General features: G+C 34.4%; 9 protein-coding genes, 1 long non-coding RNA gene and 11 other non-coding genes across 21 annotated transcripts; 11 read left to right on the top strand and 10 right to left on the bottom strand.

The window, feature by feature from the left end:
- Positions 1–348: 348 nt before the first annotated feature.
- On the top strand, positions 349–421 carry Trnam-cau (transfer RNA methionine (anticodon CAU)). Its single transcript has one exon. It is a non-coding gene; the product is annotated as a tRNA-Met (tRNA).
- A 595-nt stretch (positions 422–1,016) lies between these two features.
- On the bottom strand, positions 1,017–1,601 carry LOC149723571 (uncharacterized). The gene is made up of 2 exons (XM_089893551.1): positions 1,502–1,601; positions 1,017–1,424 (listed from the first exon to the last, which is right to left on the bottom strand). Exons 1-2 carry the CDS (start codon positions 1,556–1,558, stop codon positions 1,017–1,019), a joined length of 465 nt encoding a protein of 154 aa, XP_089749677.1. The 5' UTR covers positions 1,559–1,601.
- Positions 1,602–2,243: 642 nt separating this feature from the next.
- Positions 2,244–2,316, top strand: Trnam-cau (transfer RNA methionine (anticodon CAU)). The gene has a single exon. It is a non-coding gene; the product is annotated as a tRNA-Met (tRNA).
- A 534-nt stretch (positions 2,317–2,850) lies between these two features.
- Positions 2,851–4,486, bottom strand: LOC149723568 (uncharacterized). Its single transcript, XM_089893543.1, has 2 exons — positions 3,397–4,486; positions 2,851–3,319 (listed from the first exon to the last, which is right to left on the bottom strand). The coding sequence occupies exons 1-2, from the start codon at positions 3,451–3,453 to the stop codon at positions 2,912–2,914; spliced, it is 465 nt and encodes a 154-aa protein (XP_089749669.1). The 5' UTR covers positions 3,454–4,486; the 3' UTR covers positions 2,851–2,911.
- On the top strand, positions 4,139–4,211 carry Trnam-cau (transfer RNA methionine (anticodon CAU)). The gene has a single exon. It is a non-coding gene; the product is annotated as a tRNA-Met (tRNA).
- Positions 4,487–4,806: 320 nt separating the features above from the next.
- Positions 4,807–5,438, bottom strand: LOC149723567 (uncharacterized). Its single transcript, XM_089893547.1, has 2 exons — positions 5,292–5,438; positions 4,807–5,214 (listed from the first exon to the last, which is right to left on the bottom strand). The coding sequence occupies exons 1-2, from the start codon at positions 5,346–5,348 to the stop codon at positions 4,807–4,809; spliced, it is 465 nt and encodes a 154-aa protein (XP_089749673.1). The 5' UTR covers positions 5,349–5,438.
- A 585-nt stretch (positions 5,439–6,023) lies between these two features.
- Trnam-cau (transfer RNA methionine (anticodon CAU)) lies at positions 6,024–6,096 on the top strand. The gene has a single exon. It is a non-coding gene; the product is annotated as a tRNA-Met (tRNA).
- Positions 6,097–6,282: 186 nt separating this feature from the next.
- LOC149723565 (uncharacterized) lies at positions 6,283–7,757 on the bottom strand. Its single transcript, XM_089893544.1, has 2 exons — positions 7,177–7,757; positions 6,283–7,099 (listed from the first exon to the last, which is right to left on the bottom strand). The coding sequence occupies exons 1-2, from the start codon at positions 7,231–7,233 to the stop codon at positions 6,692–6,694; spliced, it is 465 nt and encodes a 154-aa protein (XP_089749670.1). The 5' UTR covers positions 7,234–7,757; the 3' UTR covers positions 6,283–6,691.
- A 161-nt stretch (positions 7,758–7,918) lies between these two features.
- Trnam-cau (transfer RNA methionine (anticodon CAU)) lies at positions 7,919–7,991 on the top strand. Its single transcript has one exon. It is a non-coding gene; the product is annotated as a tRNA-Met (tRNA).
- A 595-nt stretch (positions 7,992–8,586) lies between these two features.
- LOC149723563 (uncharacterized) lies at positions 8,587–9,171 on the bottom strand. The gene is made up of 2 exons (XM_089893546.1): positions 9,072–9,171; positions 8,587–8,994 (listed from the first exon to the last, which is right to left on the bottom strand). Exons 1-2 carry the CDS (start codon positions 9,126–9,128, stop codon positions 8,587–8,589), a joined length of 465 nt encoding a protein of 154 aa, XP_089749672.1. The 5' UTR covers positions 9,129–9,171.
- A 642-nt stretch (positions 9,172–9,813) lies between these two features.
- Positions 9,814–9,886, top strand: Trnam-cau (transfer RNA methionine (anticodon CAU)). Its single transcript has one exon. It is a non-coding gene; the product is annotated as a tRNA-Met (tRNA).
- Positions 9,887–10,357: 471 nt separating this feature from the next.
- LOC149723561 (uncharacterized) lies at positions 10,358–11,023 on the bottom strand. Its single transcript, XM_089893545.1, has 2 exons — positions 10,967–11,023; positions 10,358–10,889 (listed from the first exon to the last, which is right to left on the bottom strand). The coding sequence occupies exons 1-2, from the start codon at positions 11,021–11,023 to the stop codon at positions 10,482–10,484; spliced, it is 465 nt and encodes a 154-aa protein (XP_089749671.1). The 3' UTR covers positions 10,358–10,481.
- Positions 11,024–11,370: 347 nt separating this feature from the next.
- Positions 11,371–12,514, bottom strand: LOC149723560 (uncharacterized). The gene is made up of 3 exons (XR_016386909.1): positions 12,118–12,514; positions 11,736–12,046; positions 11,371–11,663 (listed from the first exon to the last, which is right to left on the bottom strand). It is a non-coding gene; the product is annotated as an uncharacterized LOC149723560 (long non-coding RNA).
- Positions 12,515–13,082: 568 nt separating this feature from the next.
- Trnam-cau (transfer RNA methionine (anticodon CAU)) lies at positions 13,083–13,155 on the top strand. Its single transcript has one exon. It is a non-coding gene; the product is annotated as a tRNA-Met (tRNA).
- A 543-nt stretch (positions 13,156–13,698) lies between these two features.
- On the bottom strand, positions 13,699–14,382 carry LOC149723558 (uncharacterized). Its single transcript, XM_089893550.1, has 2 exons — positions 14,236–14,382; positions 13,699–14,158 (listed from the first exon to the last, which is right to left on the bottom strand). The coding sequence occupies exons 1-2, from the start codon at positions 14,290–14,292 to the stop codon at positions 13,751–13,753; spliced, it is 465 nt and encodes a 154-aa protein (XP_089749676.1). The 5' UTR covers positions 14,293–14,382; the 3' UTR covers positions 13,699–13,750.
- Positions 14,383–14,967: 585 nt separating this feature from the next.
- On the top strand, positions 14,968–15,040 carry Trnam-cau (transfer RNA methionine (anticodon CAU)). The gene has a single exon. It is a non-coding gene; the product is annotated as a tRNA-Met (tRNA).
- A 186-nt stretch (positions 15,041–15,226) lies between these two features.
- Positions 15,227–16,800, bottom strand: LOC149723556 (uncharacterized). The gene is made up of 2 exons (XM_089893548.1): positions 16,121–16,800; positions 15,227–16,043 (listed from the first exon to the last, which is right to left on the bottom strand). Exons 1-2 carry the CDS (start codon positions 16,175–16,177, stop codon positions 15,636–15,638), a joined length of 465 nt encoding a protein of 154 aa, XP_089749674.1. The 5' UTR covers positions 16,178–16,800; the 3' UTR covers positions 15,227–15,635.
- Positions 16,801–16,863: 63 nt separating this feature from the next.
- Positions 16,864–16,936, top strand: Trnam-cau (transfer RNA methionine (anticodon CAU)). Its single transcript has one exon. It is a non-coding gene; the product is annotated as a tRNA-Met (tRNA).
- A 489-nt stretch (positions 16,937–17,425) lies between these two features.
- On the bottom strand, positions 17,426–18,073 carry LOC149723554 (uncharacterized). Its single transcript, XM_089893549.1, has 2 exons — positions 18,017–18,073; positions 17,426–17,939 (listed from the first exon to the last, which is right to left on the bottom strand). The coding sequence occupies exons 1-2, from the start codon at positions 18,071–18,073 to the stop codon at positions 17,532–17,534; spliced, it is 465 nt and encodes a 154-aa protein (XP_089749675.1). The 3' UTR covers positions 17,426–17,531.
- Positions 18,074–18,757: 684 nt separating this feature from the next.
- On the top strand, positions 18,758–18,830 carry Trnam-cau (transfer RNA methionine (anticodon CAU)). Its single transcript has one exon. It is a non-coding gene; the product is annotated as a tRNA-Met (tRNA).
- A 1,824-nt stretch (positions 18,831–20,654) lies between these two features.
- On the top strand, positions 20,655–20,727 carry Trnam-cau (transfer RNA methionine (anticodon CAU)). The gene has a single exon. It is a non-coding gene; the product is annotated as a tRNA-Met (tRNA).
- Positions 20,728–21,893: the final 1,166 nt, after the last annotated feature.

The raw sequence follows: 21,893 nt of genomic DNA, 5'->3' as shown, positions 1-21,893 counted from the left end.
AACACTAAAAAATATTCTAGAAAAGCTATTTGGTAGCGTTGTTTTAGTTGCTAATATACTGGTAACCGATAACGAAATTTGTTATTAATCCTGTGGGGCGAAATGCTAGAGTATTCACTTTGTTTTATAACTTACATGTTTGTTGTTATAGGTAAGTACCCTGTAAGTAATGTTTATTGATATACCGAACCTGACTAATTTTTACACAACTTTCACAAAAAGTGTTGTACGTTTTGGGCCTACAATCATAACACAGTAAATACAGTGAAATTTAAAAAGTAACACATTAGTATTACGGTTGGTTCATTTGGAAATTTTAGTAAGATATTAAGCAAAATTACTGGGAATGCCACGATGGCGCAGTAGGCAGCGCGTGAGTCTCATAATCTCAAGGTCGTGAGTTCGATCCTCACTCGTGGCAATATTTTATACTCCCATAATTATATATACAATTTTGATATGAACACATATTATTTTTTATGGCATACCAGCAAGCCTCGTATTTACTTGGTAAAAAACTTTTGGATGTTATCTTAATCATGATATTTAATTATTTTTCCGTTACAATACCAAGGTGGTCGGTTAAAACCTTAAAAACCAGACCTATACGCATTTTAATTAAATAAATATTTTACAGTTCTTTTTATTAGCGCAGATGTTTGCCTAAAGATACCGAATTAACCGAATAACATGTGAAGACACCTGCATCTCAAACGCTAAACTTATTTTTTACCGTTAGTGTAATGGTAAGTGTCAACGCATGTGACGCGGAAACCGGGGTTCGATTCTCCGAAGGGGTGATTTTTACTCGCAGTTCCCTGCTATACATTGCCAACGCTCTACCTTAGTCTATTACGAATAAACTAAAACTGTCCATACAATTTTAAATTAGGTAATTTTATTGCGCAAGGAAGAAATAAAAGTCTTAGAAAGAAAAGAACAGTTAAATGTAAGATTGGAACAACTGCACAGAAAGGAAGAAGCGAAGTAGTTTTGTTAATAGTATATATGGCGACTTAAAGGAGCACGGTCGTTTGTCGTAATTGTTGCTGACAGGCTATTCCGTGCCTCTCTTTCACTACTTTTAACCATAGAGGTGTAGCGTTGTTTTTGCGCTTTGATTTATTCAAAAAACGTTCTTTCGAAGGTTTTCGTTGCAAGCACTTTGAGTTTTCTTTTCCGATCGTAGAAATAACATGGTTACACGATTTTTTCCCATTTGGCAAAGTAATTTCGTGGTGAGGTTCCCTTTCCGAATCGGTATTGCGTGGACGTTTCGTTCCTCTGGTTGTTGGGATCTGCTCATGTTTCGTGTTAATTGTGCTTCTTTCTCGCAATTTCCGAAGTGGGCGCAAACGTAGATTTGGTTTCTTTTCAACAATTTCCAAAGATTTATCTTCAAATTTGAGGACTTCTTTCATACTCTGTAATAAAATAAAATGTTAAATTGCAAATAAAACAAGTTCAAAAAAAATATTTTTAAATTAAAGTTTTAACTTACCATGGCCAAAAGTACTGTTACGTCAATATTGTTCAATCCATTGAGTGTTTCGGGCATTTTTTGATTTATGTATTAAAATGTAAGTATAGTTGTTACAGCGGTAGTTAAACTGCTGTGATTGTAACGGTTAGACGTTGAGTTTATAAACACGACATTTGGCTTTTAGATCTGTTACGTGCATTTGTAGTTAACCAAAGGACTATCACTACTGATTAACTATTTATCTCTTAAGTTAGTTTAGGTACTTTGAGATATTCAATAACAACGCTATCATCAAACCACAAATTTATCTGGCGGGACAACAGACAATTCCTAACAAGAAAGCTCCGGAGGATTGTAAGTTATCTTATGTTCTATAGTCAACTTGCGTGTTGTTTCGTACATGTTCTGTTAAAACACTAAAAAATATTTTAGAAAAGCTATTTGGTAGCGTTGTTTTAGTTGCTAATATACTGGTAACCGATAACGAAATTTGTTATTAATCCTGTGGGGCGAAATGCTAGAGTATTCACTTTGTTTTATAACTTACATGTTTGTTGTTATAGGTAAGTACCCTGTAAGTAATGTTTATTGATATACCGAACCTGACTAATTTTTACACAACTTTCACAAAAAGTGTTGTACGTTTTAGGCCTACAATCATAACACAGTAAATACAGTGAAATTTAAAAAGTAACACATTAGTATTACGGTTGGTTCATTTGGAAATTTTAGTAAGATATTAAGCAAAATTACTGGGAATGCCACGATGGCGCAGTAGGCAGCGCGTGAGTCTCATAATCTCAAGGTCGTGAGTTCGATCCTCACTCGTGGCAATATTTTATACTCCCATAATTATATATACAATTTTGATATGAACACATATTATTTTTTATGGCATACCAGCAAGCCTCTAATTTACTTGGTAAAAAACTTTTGGATGTTATCTTAATCATGATATTTAATTATTTTCCGTTACAATACCAAGGTGGTCGGTTAAAACCTTAAAAACCAGACCTATACGCATTTTAATTAAATAAATATTTTACAGTTCTTTTTATTAGCGCAGATGTTTGCCTAAAGATACCGAATTAACCGAATAACATGTGAACACACCTGCATCTCAAACAGCTTAACTTATTTTTTACCGTTAGTGTAATGGTAAGTGTCAACGCCTGTGACGCGGAAACCGGGGTTCGATTCTCCGAAGGGGAGATTTTTACTCGCAGTTTCCTGCTATACATTGCCAACGCTCTACCTTAGTCTATTACGAATAAACTAAAACTGTCCATACAATTTTAAGTTAGGTAATTTTATTGCGCAAGGAAGAAATAAAAGTCTTGGAAAGAAAAGAACAGTTAAATGTAAGATTGGAACAACTGCACAGAAAGGAAGAAGCGAAGTAGTTTTGTTAATAGTATATATGGCGACTTAAAGGAGCATGGTCGTTTGTCGTAATTGTTGCTGACAGGCTATTCCGTGCCTCTCTTTCACTACTTTTAACCATAGAGGTGTAGCGTTGTTTTTGCGCTTTGATTTATTCAAAAAACGTTCTTTCGAAGGTTTTCGTTGCAAGCACTTTGAGTTTTCTTTTCCGATCGTAGAAATAACATGGTTACACGATTTTTTCCCATTTGGCAAAGCAATTTCGTGGTGAGGTTCCCTTTCCGAATCGGTATTGCGTGGACGTTTCGTTCCTCTGGTTGTTGGGATCTGCTCATGTTTCGTGTTAATTGTGCTTCTTTCTCGCAGTTTCCGAAGTGGGCGCAAACGTAGATTTGGTTTCTTTTCAACAATTTCCAAAGATTTATCTTCACATTTGAGGACTTCTTTCATACTCTGTAATAAAATAAAATGTTAAATTGCAAATAAAACAAGTTCAAAAAAAATATTTTTAAATTAAAGTTTTAACTTACCATGGCCAAAAGTACTGTTACGTCAATATTGTTCAATCCATTGAGTGTTTCGGGCATTTTTTGATTTATGTATTAAAATGTAAGTATAGTTGTTACAGCGGTAGTTAAACTGTTGTGATTGTAACGGTTAGACGTTGAGTTTATAAACACGACATTTGGCTTTTAAATCTGTTACGTGCATTTGTAGTTAACCAAAGGACTATCACTACTGATTAACTATTTATCTCTTAAGTTAGTTTAGGTACTTTGAGATATTCAATAACAACGCTATCATCAAACCACAAATTTATCTGGCGGGACAACAGACAATTCCTAACAAGAAAGCTCCGGAGGATTGTAAGTTATCTTATGTTCTATAGTCAACTTGCGTGTTGTTTCGTACATGTTCTGTTAAAACAATAAAAAATATTTTAGAAAAGCTATTTGGTAGCGTTGTTTTAGTTGCTAATATACTGGTAACCGATAACGAAATTTGTTATTAATCCTGTGGGGCGAAATGCTAGAGTATTCACTTTGTTTTATAACTTACATGTTTGTTGTTATAGGTAAGTACCCTGTAAGTAATGTTTATTGATATACCGAACCTGACTAATTTTTACACAACTTTCACAAAAAGTGTTGTACGTTTTGGGCCTACAATCATAACACAGTAAATACAGTGAAATTTAAAAAGTAACACATTAGTATTATGGTTGGTTCATTTGGAAATTTTAGTAAGATATTAAGCAAAATTACTGGGAATGCCACGATGGCGCAGTAGGCAGCGCGTGAGTCTCATAATCTCAAGGTCGTGAGTTCGATCCTCACTCGTGGCAATATTTTATACTCCCATAATTATATATACAATTTTGATATGAACACATATTATTTTTTATGGCATACCAGCAAGCCTCGTATTTACTTGGTAAAAAACTTTTGGATGTTATCTTAATCATGACATTTAATTATTTTCCGTTACAATACCAAGGTGGTCGGTTAAAACCTTAAAAACCAGACCTATACGCATTTTAATTAAATAATTATTTTACAGTTCTTTTTATTAGCGCAGATGTTTGCCTAAAGATACCGAATTAACCGAATAACATGTGAAGACACCTGCATCTCAAACCGCTAAACTTATTTTTTACCGTTAGTGTAATGGTAAGTGTCAACGCATGTGACGCGGAAACCGGGGTTCGATTCTCCGAAGGGGTGATTTTTACTCGCAGTTCCCTGCTATACATTGCCAACGCTCTACCTTAGTCTATTACGAATAAACTAAAACTGTCCATACAATTTTAAATTAGGTAATTTTATTGCGCAAGGAAGAAATAAAAGTCTTAGAAAGAAAAGAACAGTTAAATGTAAGATTGGAACAACTGCACAGAAAGGAAGAAGCGAAGTAGTTTTGTTAATAGTATATATGGCGACTTAAAGGAGCACGGTCGTTTGTCGTAATTGTTGCTGACAGGCTATTCCGTGCCTCTCTTTCACTACTTTTAACCATAGAGGTGTAGCGTTGTTTTTGCGCTTTGATTTATTCAAAAAACGTTCTTTCGAAGGTTTTCGTTGCAAGCACTTTGAGTTTTCTTTTCCGATCGTAGAAATAACATGGTTACACGATTTTTTCCCATTTGGCAAAGTAATTTCGTGGTGAGGTTCCCTTTCCGAATCGGTATTGCGTGGACGTTTCGTTCCTCTGGTTGTTGGGATCTGCTCATGTTTCGTGTTAATTGTGCTTCTTTCTCGCAATTTCCGAAGTGGGCGCAAACGTAGATTTGGTTTCTTTTCAACAATTTCCAAAGATTTATCTTCAAATTTGAGGACTTCTTTCATACTCTGTAATAAAATAAAATGTTAAATTGCAAATAAAACAAGTTCAAGAAAAATATTTTTAAATTAAAGTTTTAACTTACCATGGCCAAAAGTACTGTTACGTCAATATTGTTCAATCCATTGAGTGTTTCGGGCATTTTTTGATTTATGTATTAAAATGTAAGTATAGTTGTTACAGCGGTAGTTAAACTGTTGTGATTGTAACGGTTAGACGTTGAGTTTATAAACACGACATTTGGCTTTTAAATCTGTTACGTGCATTTGTAGTTAACCAAAGGACTATCACTACTGATTAACTATTTATCTCTTAAGTTAGTTTAGGTACTTTGAGATATTCAATAACAACGCTATCATCAAACCACAAATTTATCTGGCGGGACAACAGACAATTCCTAACAAGAAAGCTCCGAGGATTGTCAGTTATCTTATGTTCTATAGTCAACTTGCGTGTTGTTTCGTACATGTTCTGTTTAAACACTAAAAAATATTCTAGAAAAGCTATTTGGTAGCGTTGTTTTAGTTGCTAATATACTGGTAACCGATAACGAAATTTGTTATTAATCCTGTGGGGCGAAATGCTAGAGTATTCACTTTGTTTTATAACTTACATGTTTGTTGTCATAGGTAAGTACCCTGTAAGTAATGTTTATTGATATACCGAACCTGACTAATTTTTACACAACTTTCACAAAAAGTGTTGTACGTTTTGGGCCTACAATCATAACACAGTGAAATTTAAAAAGTAACACATTAGTATTACGGTTGGTTCATTTGGAAATTTTAGTAAGATATTAAGCAAAATTACTGGGAATGCCACGATGGCGCAGTAGGCAGCGCGTGAGTCTCATAATCTCAAGGTCGTGAGTTCGATCCTCACTCGTGGCAATATTTTATACTCCCATAATTATATATACAATTTTGATATGAACACATATTATTTTTTATGGCATACCAGCAAGCCTCGTATTTACTTGGTAAAAAACTTTTGGAGGTTATCTTAATCATGACATTTAATTATTTTCCGTTACAATACCAAGGTGGTCGGTTAAAACCTTAAAAACCAGACCTATACGCATTTTAATTAAATAATTATTTTACAGTTCTTTTTATTAGCGCAGATGTTTGCCTAAAGATACCGAATTAACCGAATAACATGTGAAGACACCTGCATCTCAAACAGCTAAATTTATTTTTTACCGTTAGTGTAATGGTAAGTGTCAACGCATGTGACGCGGAAACCGGGGTTCGATTCTCCGAAGGGGTGATTTTTACTCGCAGTTCCCTGCTATACATTGCCAACGCTCTACCTTAGTCTATTACGAATAAACTAAAACTGTCCATACAATTTTAAATTAGGTAATTTTATTGCGCAAGGAAGAAATAAAAGTCTTAGAAAGAAAAGAACAGTTAAATGTAAGATTGGAACAACTGCACAGAAAGGAAGAAGCGAAGTAGTTTTGTTAATAGTATATATGGCGACTTAAAGGAGCATGGTCGTTTGTCGTAATTGTTGCTGACAGGCTATTCCGTGCCTCTCTTTCACTACTTTTAACCATAGAGGTGTAGCGTTGTTTTTGCGCTTTGATTTATTCAAAAAACGTTCTTTCGAAGGTTTTCGTTGCAAGCACTTTGAGTTTTCTTTTCCGATCGTAGAAATAACATGGTTACACGATTTTTTCCCATTTGGCAAAGCAATTTCGTGGTGAGGTTCCCTTTCCGAATCGGTATTGCGTGGACGTTTCGTTCCTCTGGTTGTTGGGATCTGCTCATGTTTCGTGTTAATTGTGCTTCTTTCTCGCAGTTTCCGAAGTGGGCGCAAACGTAGATTTGGTTTCTTTTCAACAATTTCCAAAGATTTATCTTCACATTTGAGGACTTCTTTCATACTCTGTAATAAAATAAAATGTTAAATTGCAAATAAAACAAGTTCAAAAAAAATATTTTTAAATTAAAGTTTTAACTTACCATGGCCAAAAGTACTGTTACGTCAATATTGTTCAATCCATTGAGTGTTTCGGGCATTTTTTGATTTATGTATTAAAATGTAAGTATAGTTGTTACAGCGGTAGTTAAACTGTTGTGATTGTAACGGTTAGACGTTGAGTTTATAAACACGACATTTGGCTTTTAAATCTGTTACGTGCATTTGTAGTTAACCAAAGGACTATCACTACTGATTAACTATTTATCTCTTAAGTTAGTTTAGGTACTTTGAGATATTCAATAACAACGCTATCATCAAACCACAAATTTATCTGGCGGGACAACAGACAATTCCTAACAAGAAAGCTCCGGAGGATTGTAAGTTATCTTATGTTCTATAGTCAACTTGCGTGTTGTTTCGTACATGTTCTGTTAAAACACTAAAAAATATTTTAGAAAAGCTATTTGGTAGCGTTGTTTTAGTTGCTAATATACTGGTAACCGATAACGAAATTTGTTATTAATCCTGTGGGGCGAAATGCTAGAGTATTCACTTTGTTTTATAACTTACATGTTTGTTGTTATAGGTAAGTACCCTGTAAGTAATGTTTATTGATATACCGAACCTGACTAATTTTTACACAACTTTCACAAAAAGTGTTGTACGTTTTAGGCCTACAATCATAACACAGTAAATACAGTGAAATTTAAAAAGTAACACATTAGTATTACGGTTGGTTCATTTGGAAATTTTAGTAAGATATTAAGCAAAATTACTGGGAATGCCACGATGGCGCAGTAGGCAGCGCGTGAGTCTCATAATCTCAAGGTCGTGAGTTCGATCCTCACTCGTGGCAATATTTTATACTCCCATAATTATATATACAATTTTGATATGAACACATATTATTTTTTATGGCATACCAGCAAGCCTCTAATTTACTTGGTAAAAAACTTTTGGATGTTATCTTAATCATGATATTTAATTATTTTCCGTTACAATACCAAGGTGGTCGGTTAAAACCTTAAAAACCAGACCTATACGCATTTTAATTAAATAAATATTTTACAGTTCTTTTTATTAGCGCAGATGTTTGCCTAAAGATACCGAATTAACCGAATAACATGTGAAGACACCTGCATCTCAAACCGCTAAACTTATTTTTTACCGTTAGTGTAATGGTAAGTGTCAACGCATGTGACGCGGAAACCGGGGTTCGATTCTCCGAAGGGGTGATTTTTACTCGCAGTTCCCTGCTATACATTGCCAACGCTCTACCTTAGTCTATTACGAATAAACTAAAACTGTCCATACAATTTTAAATTAGGTAATTTTATTGCGCAAGGAAGAAATAAAAGTCTTAGAAAGAAAAGAACAGTTAAATGTAAGATTGGAACAACTGCACAGAAAGGAAGAAGCGAAGTAGTTTTGTTAATAGTATATATGGCGACTTAAAGGAGCACGGTCGTTTGTCGTAATTGTTGCTGACAGGCTATTCCGTGCCTCTCTTTCACTACTTTTAACCATAGAGGTGTAGCGTTGTTTTTGCGCTTTGATTTATTCAAAAAACGTTCTTTCGAAGGTTTTCGTTGCAAGCACTTTGAGTTTTCTTTTCCGATCGTAGAAATAACATGGTTACACGATTTTTTCCCATTTGGCAAAGTAATTTCGTGGTGAGGTTCCCTTTCCGAATCGGTATTGCGTGGACGTTTCGTTCCTCTGGTTGTTGGGATCTGCTCATGTTTCGTGTTAATTGTGCTTCTTTCTCGCAATTTCCGAAGTGGGCGCAAACGTAGATTTGGTTTCTTTTCAACAATTTCCAAAGATTTATCTTCAAATTTGAGGACTTCTTTCATACTCTGTAATAAAATAAAATGTTAAATTGCAAATAAAACAAGTTCAAAAAAAATATTTTTAAATTAAAGTTTTAACTTACCATGGCCAAAAGTACTGTTACGTCAATATTGTTCAATCCATTGAGTGTTTCGGGCATTTTTTGATTTATGTATTAAAATGTAAGTATAGTTGTTACAGCGGTAGTTAAACTGCTGTGATTGTAACGGTTAGACGTTGAGTTTATAAACACGACATTTGGCTTTTAGATCTGTTACGTGCATTTGTAGTTAACCAAAGGACTATCACTACTGATTAACTATTTATCTCTTAAGTTAGTTTAGGTACTTTGAGATATTCAATAACAACGCTATCATCAAACCACAAATTTATCTGGCGGGACAACAGACAATTCCTAACAAGAAAGCTCCGGAGGATTGTAAGTTATCTTATGTTCTATAGTCAACTTGCGTGTTGTTTCGTACATGTTCTGTTAAAACACTAAAAAATATTTTAGAAAAGCTATTTGGTAGCGTTGTTTTAGTTGCTAATATACTGGTAACCGATAACGAAATTTGTTATTAATCCTGTGGGGCGAAATGCTAGAGTATTCACTTTGTTTTATAACTTACATGTTTGTTGTTATAGGTAAGTACCCTGTAAGTAATGTTTATTGATATACCGAACCTGACTAATTTTTACACAACTTTCACAAAAAGTGTTGTACGTTTTAGGCCTACAATCATAACACAGTAAATACAGTGAAATTTAAAAAGTAACACATTAGTATTACGGTTGGTTCATTTGGAAATTTTAGTAAGATATTAAGCAAAATTACTGGGAATGCCACGATGGCGCAGTAGGCAGCGCGTGAGTCTCATAATCTCAAGGTCGTGAGTTCGATCCTCACTCGTGGCAATATTTTATACTCCCATAATTATATATACAATTTTGATATGAACACATATTATTTTTTATGGCATACCAGCAAGCCTCTAATTTACTTGGTAAAAAACTTTTGGATGTTATCTTAATCATGATATTTAATTATTTTCCGTTACAATACCAAGGTGGTCGGTTAAAACCTTAAAAACCAGACCTATACGCATTTTAATTAAATAAATATTTTACAGTTCTTTTTATTAGCGCAGATGTTTGCCTAAAGATACCGAATTAACCGAATAACATGTGAACACACCTGCATCTCAAACAGCTTAACTTATTTTTTACCGTTAGTGTAATGGTAAGTGTCAACGCCTGTGACGCGGAAACCGGGGTTCGATTCTCCGAAGGGGAGATTTTTACTCGCAGTTTCCTGCTATACATTGCCAACGCTCTACCTTAGTCTATTACGAATAAACTAAAACTGTCCATACAATTTTAAGTTAGGTAATTTTATTGCGCAAGGAAGAAATAAAAGTCTTAGAAAGAAAAGAACAGTTAAATGTAAGATTGGAACAACTGCACAGAAAGGAAGAAGCGAAGTAGTTTTGTTAATAGTATATATGGCGACTTAAAGGAGCATGGTCGTTTGTCGTAATTGTTGCTGACAGGCTATTCCGTGCCTCTCTTTCACTACTTTTAACCATATAGGTGTAGCGTTGTTTTTGCGCTTTGATTTATTCAAAAAACGTTTTTTCGAATGTTTTCGTTGCAAGCACTTTGAGTTTTCTTTTCCGATCGTAGAAATAACATGGTTACACGATTTTTTCCCATTTGGCAAAGCAATTTCGTGGTGAGGTTCCCTTTCCGAATCGGTATTGCGTGGACGTTTCGTTCCTCTGGTTGTTGGGATCTGCTCATGTTTCGTGTTAATTGTGCTTCTTTCTCGCAGTTTCCGAAGTGGGCGCAAACGTAGATTTGGTTTCTTTTCAACAATTTCCAAAGATTTATCTTCAAATTTGAGGACTTCTTTCATACTCTGTAATAAAATAAAATGTTAAATTGCAAATAAAACAAGTTCAAAAAAAATATTTTTAAATTAAAGTTTTAACTTACCATGGCCAAAAGTACTGTTACGTCAATATTGTTCAATCCATTAAGTGTTTCGGGCATTTTTTGATTTATGTATTAAAATGTAAGTATAGTTGTTACAGCGGTAGTTAAACTGTTGTGATTGTAACGGTTAGACGTTGAGTTTATAAACACGACATTTGGCTTTTAGATCTGTTACACTGTAAAAAAAGTTCAATCAAATCTCAATCAAATTCAATCAACACCAAATTTTGACGCAAAATTTTTGAATCAAGTGCTTGACGCAATTTTTTAAATCAAATTTACGTCAAAATTTCGCTCGGTTTCAGCGATTTTTTAGCATTAAAATGGGCCGATCTCAATCAAATTTTGATTTAAACTTGATTTGTATGAAAAATTCTACATATATATTTCTGGGGTAAAAAATGTTTGTTTTGTATTTTTTATTTAATTGGCACAGCATACACAAGTTATTATAAACACTGCAGATAAAGTGTTGACGTGGAAAATTATACGCAACGAAAGACAACAAATAGGAAGGAACATAAAACACAACAAAAGTTAGAAAATGTTGTTTATAAACGACTGTCAAAACGTCGTATTCCCAGGGGTATTGCTGAGGTATTAAGTAGTAAAGCTCGCAGATAAGAAATTCTCTCCTTTATTAAACGTTGAACGGACTTCTCCCTCATAAACGTTTCCACTTGACATCACATTCAGTCTGTAATGAAAGCAGCAAGTTAAATGAATAAGTCCACACACCCTTTCCGACAAAAGTTTACTTAATACTCACCAATTTGAATTAACGACGTTCTAATTTTCACATTCCCTGTTGACGGTAATTCATTCGTATAAACGATGGTAGTTCGGAAAATCAGTTGTCGTGACGCCTAAGTCTAAAAACATAAAATATGGTTTTGTATTTGGATGCTATTAAATAATGCTATGTCCACTTTGTATATAAAAACACAAATGCATACTTAACTTTTATGGTACGCAACGTGCGCTTGTCATCTTTCTTCAGTAGAGTTGTAATATATGACTCATTTTGAAATCTAATCGTCGATAGTTGAATTTATAATGGTGTTGCTTCACATTAGAGTGCTGTTAATTAAACAAAAGATATAGTAAGTGTGTAAGACCATACCGTTGTAAATGGTATTAAAATTGCTCACCTTTAGCTTCTGACGAGTTTTCTTTTCGTGTTTTACTGTGACTTTTATTTAAGACTTACTGACCAATGTTGCGTCTGCATTGTTATTTTTCTCATCTTACTTAAGCGATATTACACCTGATTCCTCTTAGAATTAAGTAACACTTCCACAGTCTAAAGACTTTGTTCAAGACCGTTTAAAATTTGGCGCGCTCCCGCGTGACGTAATAAGGGCGAGAAGAAGTGAGTGACTCTCTCGCGTCGCTCCTCTGAATCAAATTTTGATGTAAGTCCAAGAGCGATTCTCTCGAATCTAGACGTTTGACGCGAATTTGATTCGGTCGAAGCGACTTGATTGAAAAAATGCGCTCAATCAAGCACTTGATTGAGCATTTTGCGTCAAGTTTTTTTAGAGTGTACGTGCATTTGTAGTTAACCAAAGGACTATCACTACTGATTAACTATTTATCTCTTAAGTTAGTTTAGGTACTTTGAGATATTCAATAACAACGCTATCATCAAACCACAAATTTATCTGGCGGGACAACAGACAATTCCTAACAAGAAAGCTCCGGAGGATTGTAAGTTATCTTATGTTCTATAGTCAACTTGCGTGTTGTTTCGTACATGTTCTGTTAAAACAATAAAAAATATTTTAGAAAAGCTATTTGGTAGCGTTGTTTTAGTTGCTAATATACTGGTAACCGATAACGAAATTTGTTATTAATCCTGTGGGGCGAAATGCTAGAGTATTCACTTTGTTTTATAACTTACATGTTTGTTGTTATAGGTAAGTACCCTGTAAGTAATGTTTATTGATATACCGAACCTGACTAATTTTTACACAACTTTCACAAAAAGTGTTGTACGTTTTGGGCCTACAATCATAACACAGTAAATACAGTGAAATTTAAAAAGTAACACATTAGTATTATGGTTGGTTCATTTGGAAATTTTAGTAAGATATTAAGCAAAATTACTGGGAATGCCACGATGGCGCAGTAGGCAGCGCGTGAGTCTCATAATCTCAAGGTCGTGAGTTCGATCCTCACTCGTGGCAATATTTTATACTCCCATAATTATATATACAATTTTGATATGAACACATATTATTTTTTATGGCATACCAGCAAGCCTCGTATTTACTTGGTAAAAAACTTTTGGATGTTATCTTAATCATGACATTTAATTATTTTCCGTTACAATACCAAGGTGGTCGGTTAAAACCTTAAAAACCAGACCTATACGCATTTTAATTAAATAATTATTTTACAGTTCTTTTTATTAGCGCAGATGTTTGCCTAAAGATACCGAATTAACCGAATAACATGTGAAGACACCTGCATCTCAAACCGCTAAACTTATTTTTTACCGTTAGTGTAATGGTAAGTGTCAACGCATGTGACGCGGAAACCGGGGTTCGATTCTCCGAAGGGGTGATTTTTACTCGCAGTTCCCTGCTATACATTGCCAACGCTCTACCTTAGTCTATTACGAATAAACTAAAACTGTCCATACAATTTTAAATTAGGTAATTTTATTGCGCAAGGAAGAAATAAAAGTCTAAGAAAGAAAAGAACAGTTAAATGTAAGATTGGAACAACTGCACAGAAAGGAAGAAGCGAAGTAGTTTTGTTAATAGTATATATGGCGACTTAAAGGAGCACGGTCGTTTGTCGTAATTGTTGCTGACAGGCTATTCCGTGCCTCTCTTTCACTACTTTTAACCATAGAGGTGTAGCGTTGTTTTTGCGCTTTGATTTATTCAAAAAACGTTCTTTCGAAGGTTTTCGTTGCAAGCACTTTGAGTTTTCTTTTCCGATCGTAGAAATAACATGGTTACACGATTTTTTCCCATTTGGCAAAGTAATTTCGTGGTGAGGTTCCCTTTCCGAATCGGTATTGCGTGGACGTTTCGTTCCTCTGGTTGTTGGGATCTGCTCATGTTTCGTGTTAATTGTGCTTCTTTCTCGCAATTTCCGAAGTGGGCGCAAACGTAGATTTGGTTTCTTTTCAACAATTTCCAAAGATTTATCTTCAAATTTGAGGACTTCTTTCATACTCTGTAATAAAATAAAATGTTAAATTGCAAATAAAACAAGTTCAAGAAAAATATTTTTAAATTAAAGTTTTAACTTACCATGGCCAAAAGTACTGTTACGTCAATATTGTTCAATCCATTGAGTGTTTCGGGCATTTTTTGATTTATGTATTAAAATGTAAGTATAGTTGTTACAGCGGTAGTTAAACTGTTGTGATTGTAACGGTTAGACGTTGAGTTTATAAACACGACATTTGGCTTTTAAATCTGTTACGTGCATTTGTAGTTAACCAAAGGACTATCACTACTGATTAACTATTTATCTCTTAAGTTAGTTTAGGTACTTTGAGATATTCAATAACAACGCTATCATCAAACCACAAATTTATCTGGCGGGACAACAGACAATTCCTAACAAGAAAGCTCCGAGGATTGTCAGTTATCTTATGTTCTATAGTCAACTTGCGTGTTGTTTCGTACATGTTCTGTTTAAACACTAAAAAATATTCTAGAAAAGCTATTTGGTAGCGTTGTTTTAGTTGCTAATATACTGGTAACCGATAACGAAATTTGTTATTAATCCTGTGGGGCGAAATGCTAGAGTATTCACTTTGTTTTATAACTTACATGTTTGTTGTCATAGGTAAGTACCCTGTAAGTAATGTTTATTGATATACCGAACCTGACTAATTTTTACACAACTTTCACAAAAAGTGTTGTACGTTTTGGGCCTACAATCATAACACAGTGAAATTTAAAAAGTAACACATTAGTATTACGGTTGGTTCATTTGGAAATTTTAGTAAGATATTAAGCAAAATTACTGGGAATGCCACGATGGCGCAGTAGGCAGCGCGTGAGTCTCATAATCTCAAGGTCGTGAGTTCGATCCTCACTCGTGGCAATATTTTATACTCCCATAATTATATATACAATTTTGATATGAACACATATTATTTTTTATGGCATACCAGCAAGCCTCGTATTTACTTGGTAAAAAACTTTTGGAGGTTATCTTAATCATGACATTTAATTATTTTCCGTTACAATACCAAGGTGGTCGGTTAAAACCTTAAAAACCAGACCTATACGCATTTTAATTAAATAATTATTTTACAGTTCTTTTTATTAGCGCAGATGTTTGCCTAAAGATACCGAATTAACCGAATAACATGTGAAGACACCTGCATCTCAAACAGCTAAATTTATTTTTTACCGTTAGTGTAATGGTAAGTGTCAACGCATGTGACGCGGAAACCGGGGTTCGATTCTCCGAAGGGGTGATTTTTACTCGCAGTTCCCTGCTATACATTGCCAACGCTCTACCTTAGTCTATTACGAATAAACTAAAACTGTCCATACAATTTTAAATTAGGTAATTTTATTGCGCAAGGAAGAAATAAAAGTCTTAGAAAGAAAAGAACAGTTAAATGTAAGATTGGAACAACTGCACAGAAAGGAAGAAGCGAAGTAGTTTTGTTAATAGTATATATGGCGACTTAAAGGAGCATGGTCGTTTGTCGTAATTGTTGCTGACAGGCTATTCCGTGCCTCTCTTTCACTACTTTTAACCATAGAGGTGTAGCGTTGTTTTTGCGCTTTGATTTATTCAAAAAACGTTCTTTCGAAGGTTTTCGTTGCAAGCACTTTGAGTTTTCTTTTCCGATCGTAGAAATAACATGGTTACACGATTTTTTCCCATTTGGCAAAGCAATTTCGTGGTGAGGTTCCCTTTCCGAATCGGTATTGCGTGGACGTTTCGTTCCTCTGGTTGTTGGGATCTGCTCATGTTTCGTGTTAATTGTGCTTCTTTCTCGCAGTTTCCGAAGTGGGCGCAAACGTAGATTTGGTTTCTTTTCAACAATTTCCAAAGATTTATCTTCACATTTGAGGACTTCTTTCATACTCTGTAATAAAATAAAATGTTAAATTGCAAATAAAACAAGTTCAAAAAAAATATTTTTAAATTAAAGTTTTAACTTACCATGGCCAAAAGTACTGTTACGTCAATATTGTTCAATCCATTGAGTGTTTCGGGCATTTTTTATATATATGTATTAAATTGTAAGTATAGTTGTTACAGCGGTAGTTAAACTGTTGTGATTGTAACGGTTAGACGTTGAGTTTATAAACACGACATTTAGCTTTTAGATCTGTTACGTGCATTTGTAGTTAACCAAAGGACTATCACTACTGATTAACTATTTATCTCTTAAGTTAGTTTAGGTACTTTGAGATATTCAATAACAACGCTATCATCAAACCACAAATTTATCTGGCGGGACAACAGACAATTCCTAACAAGAAAGCTCCGGAGGATTGTAAGTTATCTTATGTTCTATAGTCAACTTGCGTGTTGTTTCGTACATGTTCTGTTAAAACAATAAAAAATATTTTAGAAAAGCTATTTGGTAGCGTTGTTTTAGTTGCTAATATACTGGTAACCGATAACGAAATTTGTTATTAATCCTGTGGGGCGAAATGCTAGAGTATTCACTTTGTTTTATAACTTACATGTTTGTTGTTATAGGTAAGTACCCTATAAGTAATGTTTATTGATATACCGAACCTGACTAATTTTTACACAACTTTCACAAAAAGTGTTGTACGTTTTGGGCCTACAATCATAACACAGTAAATACAGTGAAATTTAAAAAGTAACACATTAGTATTACGGTTGGTTTATTTGGAAATTTTAGTAAGATATTAAGCAAAATTACTGGGAATGCCACGATGGCGCAGTAGGCAGCGCGTGAGTCTCATAATCTCAAGGTCGTGAGTTCGATCCTCACTCGTGGCAATATTTTATACTCCCATAATTATATATACAATTTTGATATGAACACATATTATTTTTTATGGCATACCAGCAAGCCTCTAATTTACTTGGTAAAAAACTTTTGGATGTTATCTTAATCATGATATTTAATTATTTTCCGTTACAATACCAAGGTGGTCGGTTAAAACCTTAAAAACCAGACCTATACGCATTTTAATTAAATAAATATTTTACAGTTCTTTTTATTAGCGCAGATGTTTGCCTAAAGATACCGAATTAACCGAATAACATGTGAACACACCTGCATCTCAAACAGCTTAACTTATTTTTTACCGTTAGTGTAATGGTAAGTGTCAACGCCTGTGACGCGGAAACCGGGGTTCGATTCTCCGAAGGGGAGATTTTTACTCGCAGTTTCCTGCTATACATTGCCAACGCTCTACCTTAGTCTATTACGAATAAACTAAAACTGTCCATACAATTTTAAGTTAGGTAATTTTATTGCGCAAGGAAGAAATAAAAGTCTTAGAAAGAAAAGAACAGTTAAATGTAAGATTGGAACAACTGCACAGAAAGGAAGAAGCGAAGTAGTTTTGTTAATAGTATATATGGCGACTTAAAGGAGCATGGTCGTTTGTCGTAATTGTTGCTGACAGGCTATTCCGTGCCTCTCTTTCACTACTTTTAACCATAGAGGTGTAGCGTTGTTTTTGCGCTTTGATTTATTCAAAAAACGTTTTTTCGAAGGTTTTCGTTGCAAGCACTTTGAGTTTTCTTTTCCGATCGTAGAAATAACATGGTTACACGATTTTTTCCCATTTGGCAAAGCAATTTCGTGGTGAGGTTCCCTTTCCGAATCGGTATTGCGTGGACGTTTCGTTCCTCTGGTTGTTGGGATCTGCTCATGTTTCGTGTTAATTGTGCTTCTTTCTCGCAGTTTCCGAAGTGGGCGCAAACGTAGATTTGGTTTCTTTTCAACAATTTCCAAAGATTTATCTTCAAATTTGAGGACTTCTTTCATACTCTGTAATAAAATAAAATGTTAAATTGCAAATAAAACAAGTTCAAAAAAAATATTTTTAAATTAAAGTTTTAACTTACCATGGCCAAAAGTACTGTTACGTCAATATTGTTCAATCCATTAAGTGTTTCGGGCATTTTTTGATTTATGTATTAAAATGTAAGTATAGTTGTTACAGCGGTAGTTAAACTGTTGTGATTGTAACGGTTAGACGTTGAGTTTATAAACACGACATTTGGCTTTTAGATCTGTTACGTGCATTTGTAGTTAACCAAAGGACTATCACTACTGATTAACTATTTATCTCTTAAGTTAGTTTAGGTACTTTGAGATATTCAATAACAACGCTATCATCAAACCACAAATTTATCTGGCGGGACAACAGACAATTCCTAACAAGAAAGCTCCGGAGGATTGTAAGTTATCTTATGTTCTATAGTCAACTTGCGTGTTGTTTCGTACATGTTCTGTTAAAACAATAAAAAATATTTTAGAAAAGCTATTTGGTAGCGTTGTTTTAGTTGCTAATATACTGGTAACCGATAACGAAATTTGTTATTAATCCTGTGGGCGAAATGCTAGAGTATTCACTTTGTTTTATAACTTACATGTTTGTTGTTATAGGTAAGTACCCTGTAAGTAATGTTTATTGATATACCGAACCTGACTAATTTTTACACAACTTTCACAAAAAGTGTTGTACGTTTTAGGCCTACAATCATAACACAGTAAATACAGTGAAATTTAAAAAGTAACACATTAGTATTACGGTTGGTTCATTTGGAAATTTTAGTAAGATATTAAGCAAAATTACTGGGAATGCCACGATGGCGCAGTAGGCAGCGCGTGAGTCTCATAATCTCAAGGTCGTGAGTTCGATCCTCACTCGTGGCAATATTTTATACTCCCATAATTATATATACAATTTTGATATGAACACATATTATTTTTTATGGCATACCAGCAAGCCTCTAATTTACTTGGTAAAAAACTTTTGGATGTTATCTTAATCATGATATTTAATTATTTTCCGTTACAATACCAAGGTGGTCGGTTAAAACCTTAAAAACCAGACCTATACGCATTTTAATTAAATAAATATTTTACAGTTCTTTTTATTAGCGCAGATGTTTGCCTAAAGATACCGAATTAACCGAATAACATGTGAAGACACCTGCATCTCAAACCGCTAAACTTATTTTTTACCGTTAGTGTAATGGTAAGTGTCAACGCATGTGACGCGGAAACCGGGGTTCGATTCTCCGAAGGGGTGATTTTTACTCGCAGTTCCCTGCTATACATTGCCAACGCTCTACCTTAGTCTATTACGAATAAACTAAAACTGTCCATACAATTTTAAATTAGGTAATTTTATTGCGCAAGGAAGAAATAAAAGTCTTAGAAAGAAAAGAACAGTTAAATGTAAGATTGGAACAACTGCACAGAAAGGAAGAAGCGAAGTAGTTTTGTTAATAGTATATATGGCGACTTAAAGGAGCACGGTCGTTTGTCGTAATTGTTGCTGACAGGCTATTCCGTGCCTCTCTTTCACTACTTTTAACCATAGAGGTGTAGCGTTGTTTTTGCGCTTTGATTTATTCAAAAAACGTTCTTTCGAAGGTTTTTCGTTGCAAGCACTTTGAGTTTTCTTTTCCGATCGTAGAAATAACATGGTTACACGATTTTTTCCCATTTGGCAAAGTAATTTCGTGGTGAGGTTCCCTTTCCGAATCGGTATTGCGTGGACGTTTCGTTCCTCTGGTTGTTGGGATCTGCTCATGTTTCGTGTTAATTGTGCTTCTTTCTCGCAATTTCCGAAGTGGGCGCAAACGTAGATTTGGTTTCTTTTCAACAATTTCCAAAGATTTATCTTCAAATTTGAGGACTTCTTTCATACTCTGTAATAAAATAAAATGTTAAATTGCAAATAAAACAAGTTCAAAAAAAATATTTTTAAATTAAAGTTTTAACTTACCATGGCCAAAAGTACTGTTACGTCAATATTGTTCAATCCATTGAGTGTTTCGGGCATTTTTTGATTTATGTATTAAAATGTAAGTATAGTTGTTACAGCGGTAGTTAAACTGCTGTGATTGTAACGGTTAGACGTTGAGTTTATAAACACGACATTTGGCTTTTAGATCTGTTACGTGCATTTGTAGTTAACCAAAGGACTATCACTACTGATTAACTATTTATCTCTTAAGTTAGTTTAGGTACTTTGAGATATTCAATAACAACGCTATCATCAAACCACAAATTTATCTGGCGGGACAACAGACAATTCCTAACAAGAAAGCTCCGGAGGATTGTAAGTTATCTTATGTTCTATAGTCAACTTGCGTGTTGTTTCGTACATGTTCTGTTAAAAACACTAAAAAATATTTTAGAAAAGCTATTTGGTAGCGTTGTTTTAGTTGCTAATATACTGGTAACCGATAACGAAATTTGTTATTAATCCTGTGGGGCGAAATGCTAGAGTATTCACTTTGTTTTATAACTTACATGTTTGTTGTTATAGGTAAGTACCCTGTAAGTAATGTTTATTGATATACCGAACCTGACTAATTTTTACACAACTTTCACAAAAAGTGTTGTACGTTTTAGGCCTACAATCATAACACAGTAAATACAGTGAAATTTAAAAAGTAACACATTAGTATTACGGTTGGTTCATTTGGAAATTTTAGTAAGATATTAAGCAAAATTACTGGGAATGCCACGATGGCGCAGTAGGCAGCGCGTGAGTCTCATAATCTCAAGGTCGTGAGTTCGATCCTCACTCGTGGCAATATTTTATACTCCCATAATTATATATACAATTTTGATATGAACACATATTATTTTTTATGGCATACCAGCAAGCCTCTAATTTACTTGGTAAAAAACTTTTGGATGTTATCTTAATCATGACATTTAATTATTTTCCGTTACAATACCAAGGTGGTCGGTTAAAACCTTAAAAACCAGACCTATACGCATTTTAATTAAATAATTATTTTACAGTTCTTTTTATTAGCGCAGATGTTTGCCTAAAGATACCGAATTAACCGAATAACATGTGAAGACACCTGCATCTCAAACCGCTAAACTTATTTTTTACCGTTAGTGTAATGGTAAGTGTCAACGCATGTGACGCGGAAACCGGGGTTCGATTCTCCGAAGGGGTGATTTTTACTCGCAGTTCCCTGCTATACATTGCCAACGCCCTACCTTAGTCTATTACGAATAAACTAAAACTGTCCATACAATTTTAAATTAGGTAATTTTATTGCGCAAGGAAGAAATAAAAGTCTTAGAAAGAAAAGAACAGTTAAATGTAAGATTGGAACAACTGCACAGAAAGGAAGAAGCGAAGTAGTTTTGTTAATAGTATATATGGCGACTTAAAGGAGCACGGTCGTTTGTCGTAATTGTTGCTGACAGGCTATTCCGTGCCTCTCTTTCACTACTTTTAACCATAGAGGTGTAGCGTTGTTTTTGCGCTTTGATTTATTCAAAAAACGTTCTTTCGAAGGTTTTCGTTGCAAGCACTTTGAGTTTTCTTTTCCGATCGTAGAAATAACATGGTTACACGATTTTTTTCCCATTTGGCAAAGTAATTTCGTGGTGAGGTTCCCTTTCCGAATCGGTATTGCGTGGACGTTTCGTTCCTCTGGTTGTTGGGATCTGCTCATGTTTCGTGTTAATTGTGCTTCTTTCTCGCAATTTCCGAAGTGGGCGCAAACGTAGATTTGGTTTCTTTTCAACAATTTCCAAAGATTTATCTTCAAATTTGAGGACTTCTTTCATACTCTGTAATAAAATAAAATGTTAAATTGCAAATAAAACAAGTTCAAGAAAATATTTTTAAATTAAAGTTTTAACTTACCATGGCCAAAAGTACTGTTACGTCAATATTGTTCAATCCATTGAGTGTTTCGGGCATTTTTTGATTTATGTATTAAAATGTAAGTA

This window comes from Ciona robusta, unplaced genomic scaffold, assembly GCF_009617815.1.
Source record: "Ciona robusta unplaced genomic scaffold, ASM961781v2 AP042745.1".
NCBI classification, from domain to species: domain Eukaryota; kingdom Metazoa; phylum Chordata; class Ascidiacea; order Phlebobranchia; family Cionidae; genus Ciona; species Ciona robusta.
Note: the sequence above shows the minus strand (reverse complement) of the source record. Positions and strands in the feature narration are given on the sequence as shown.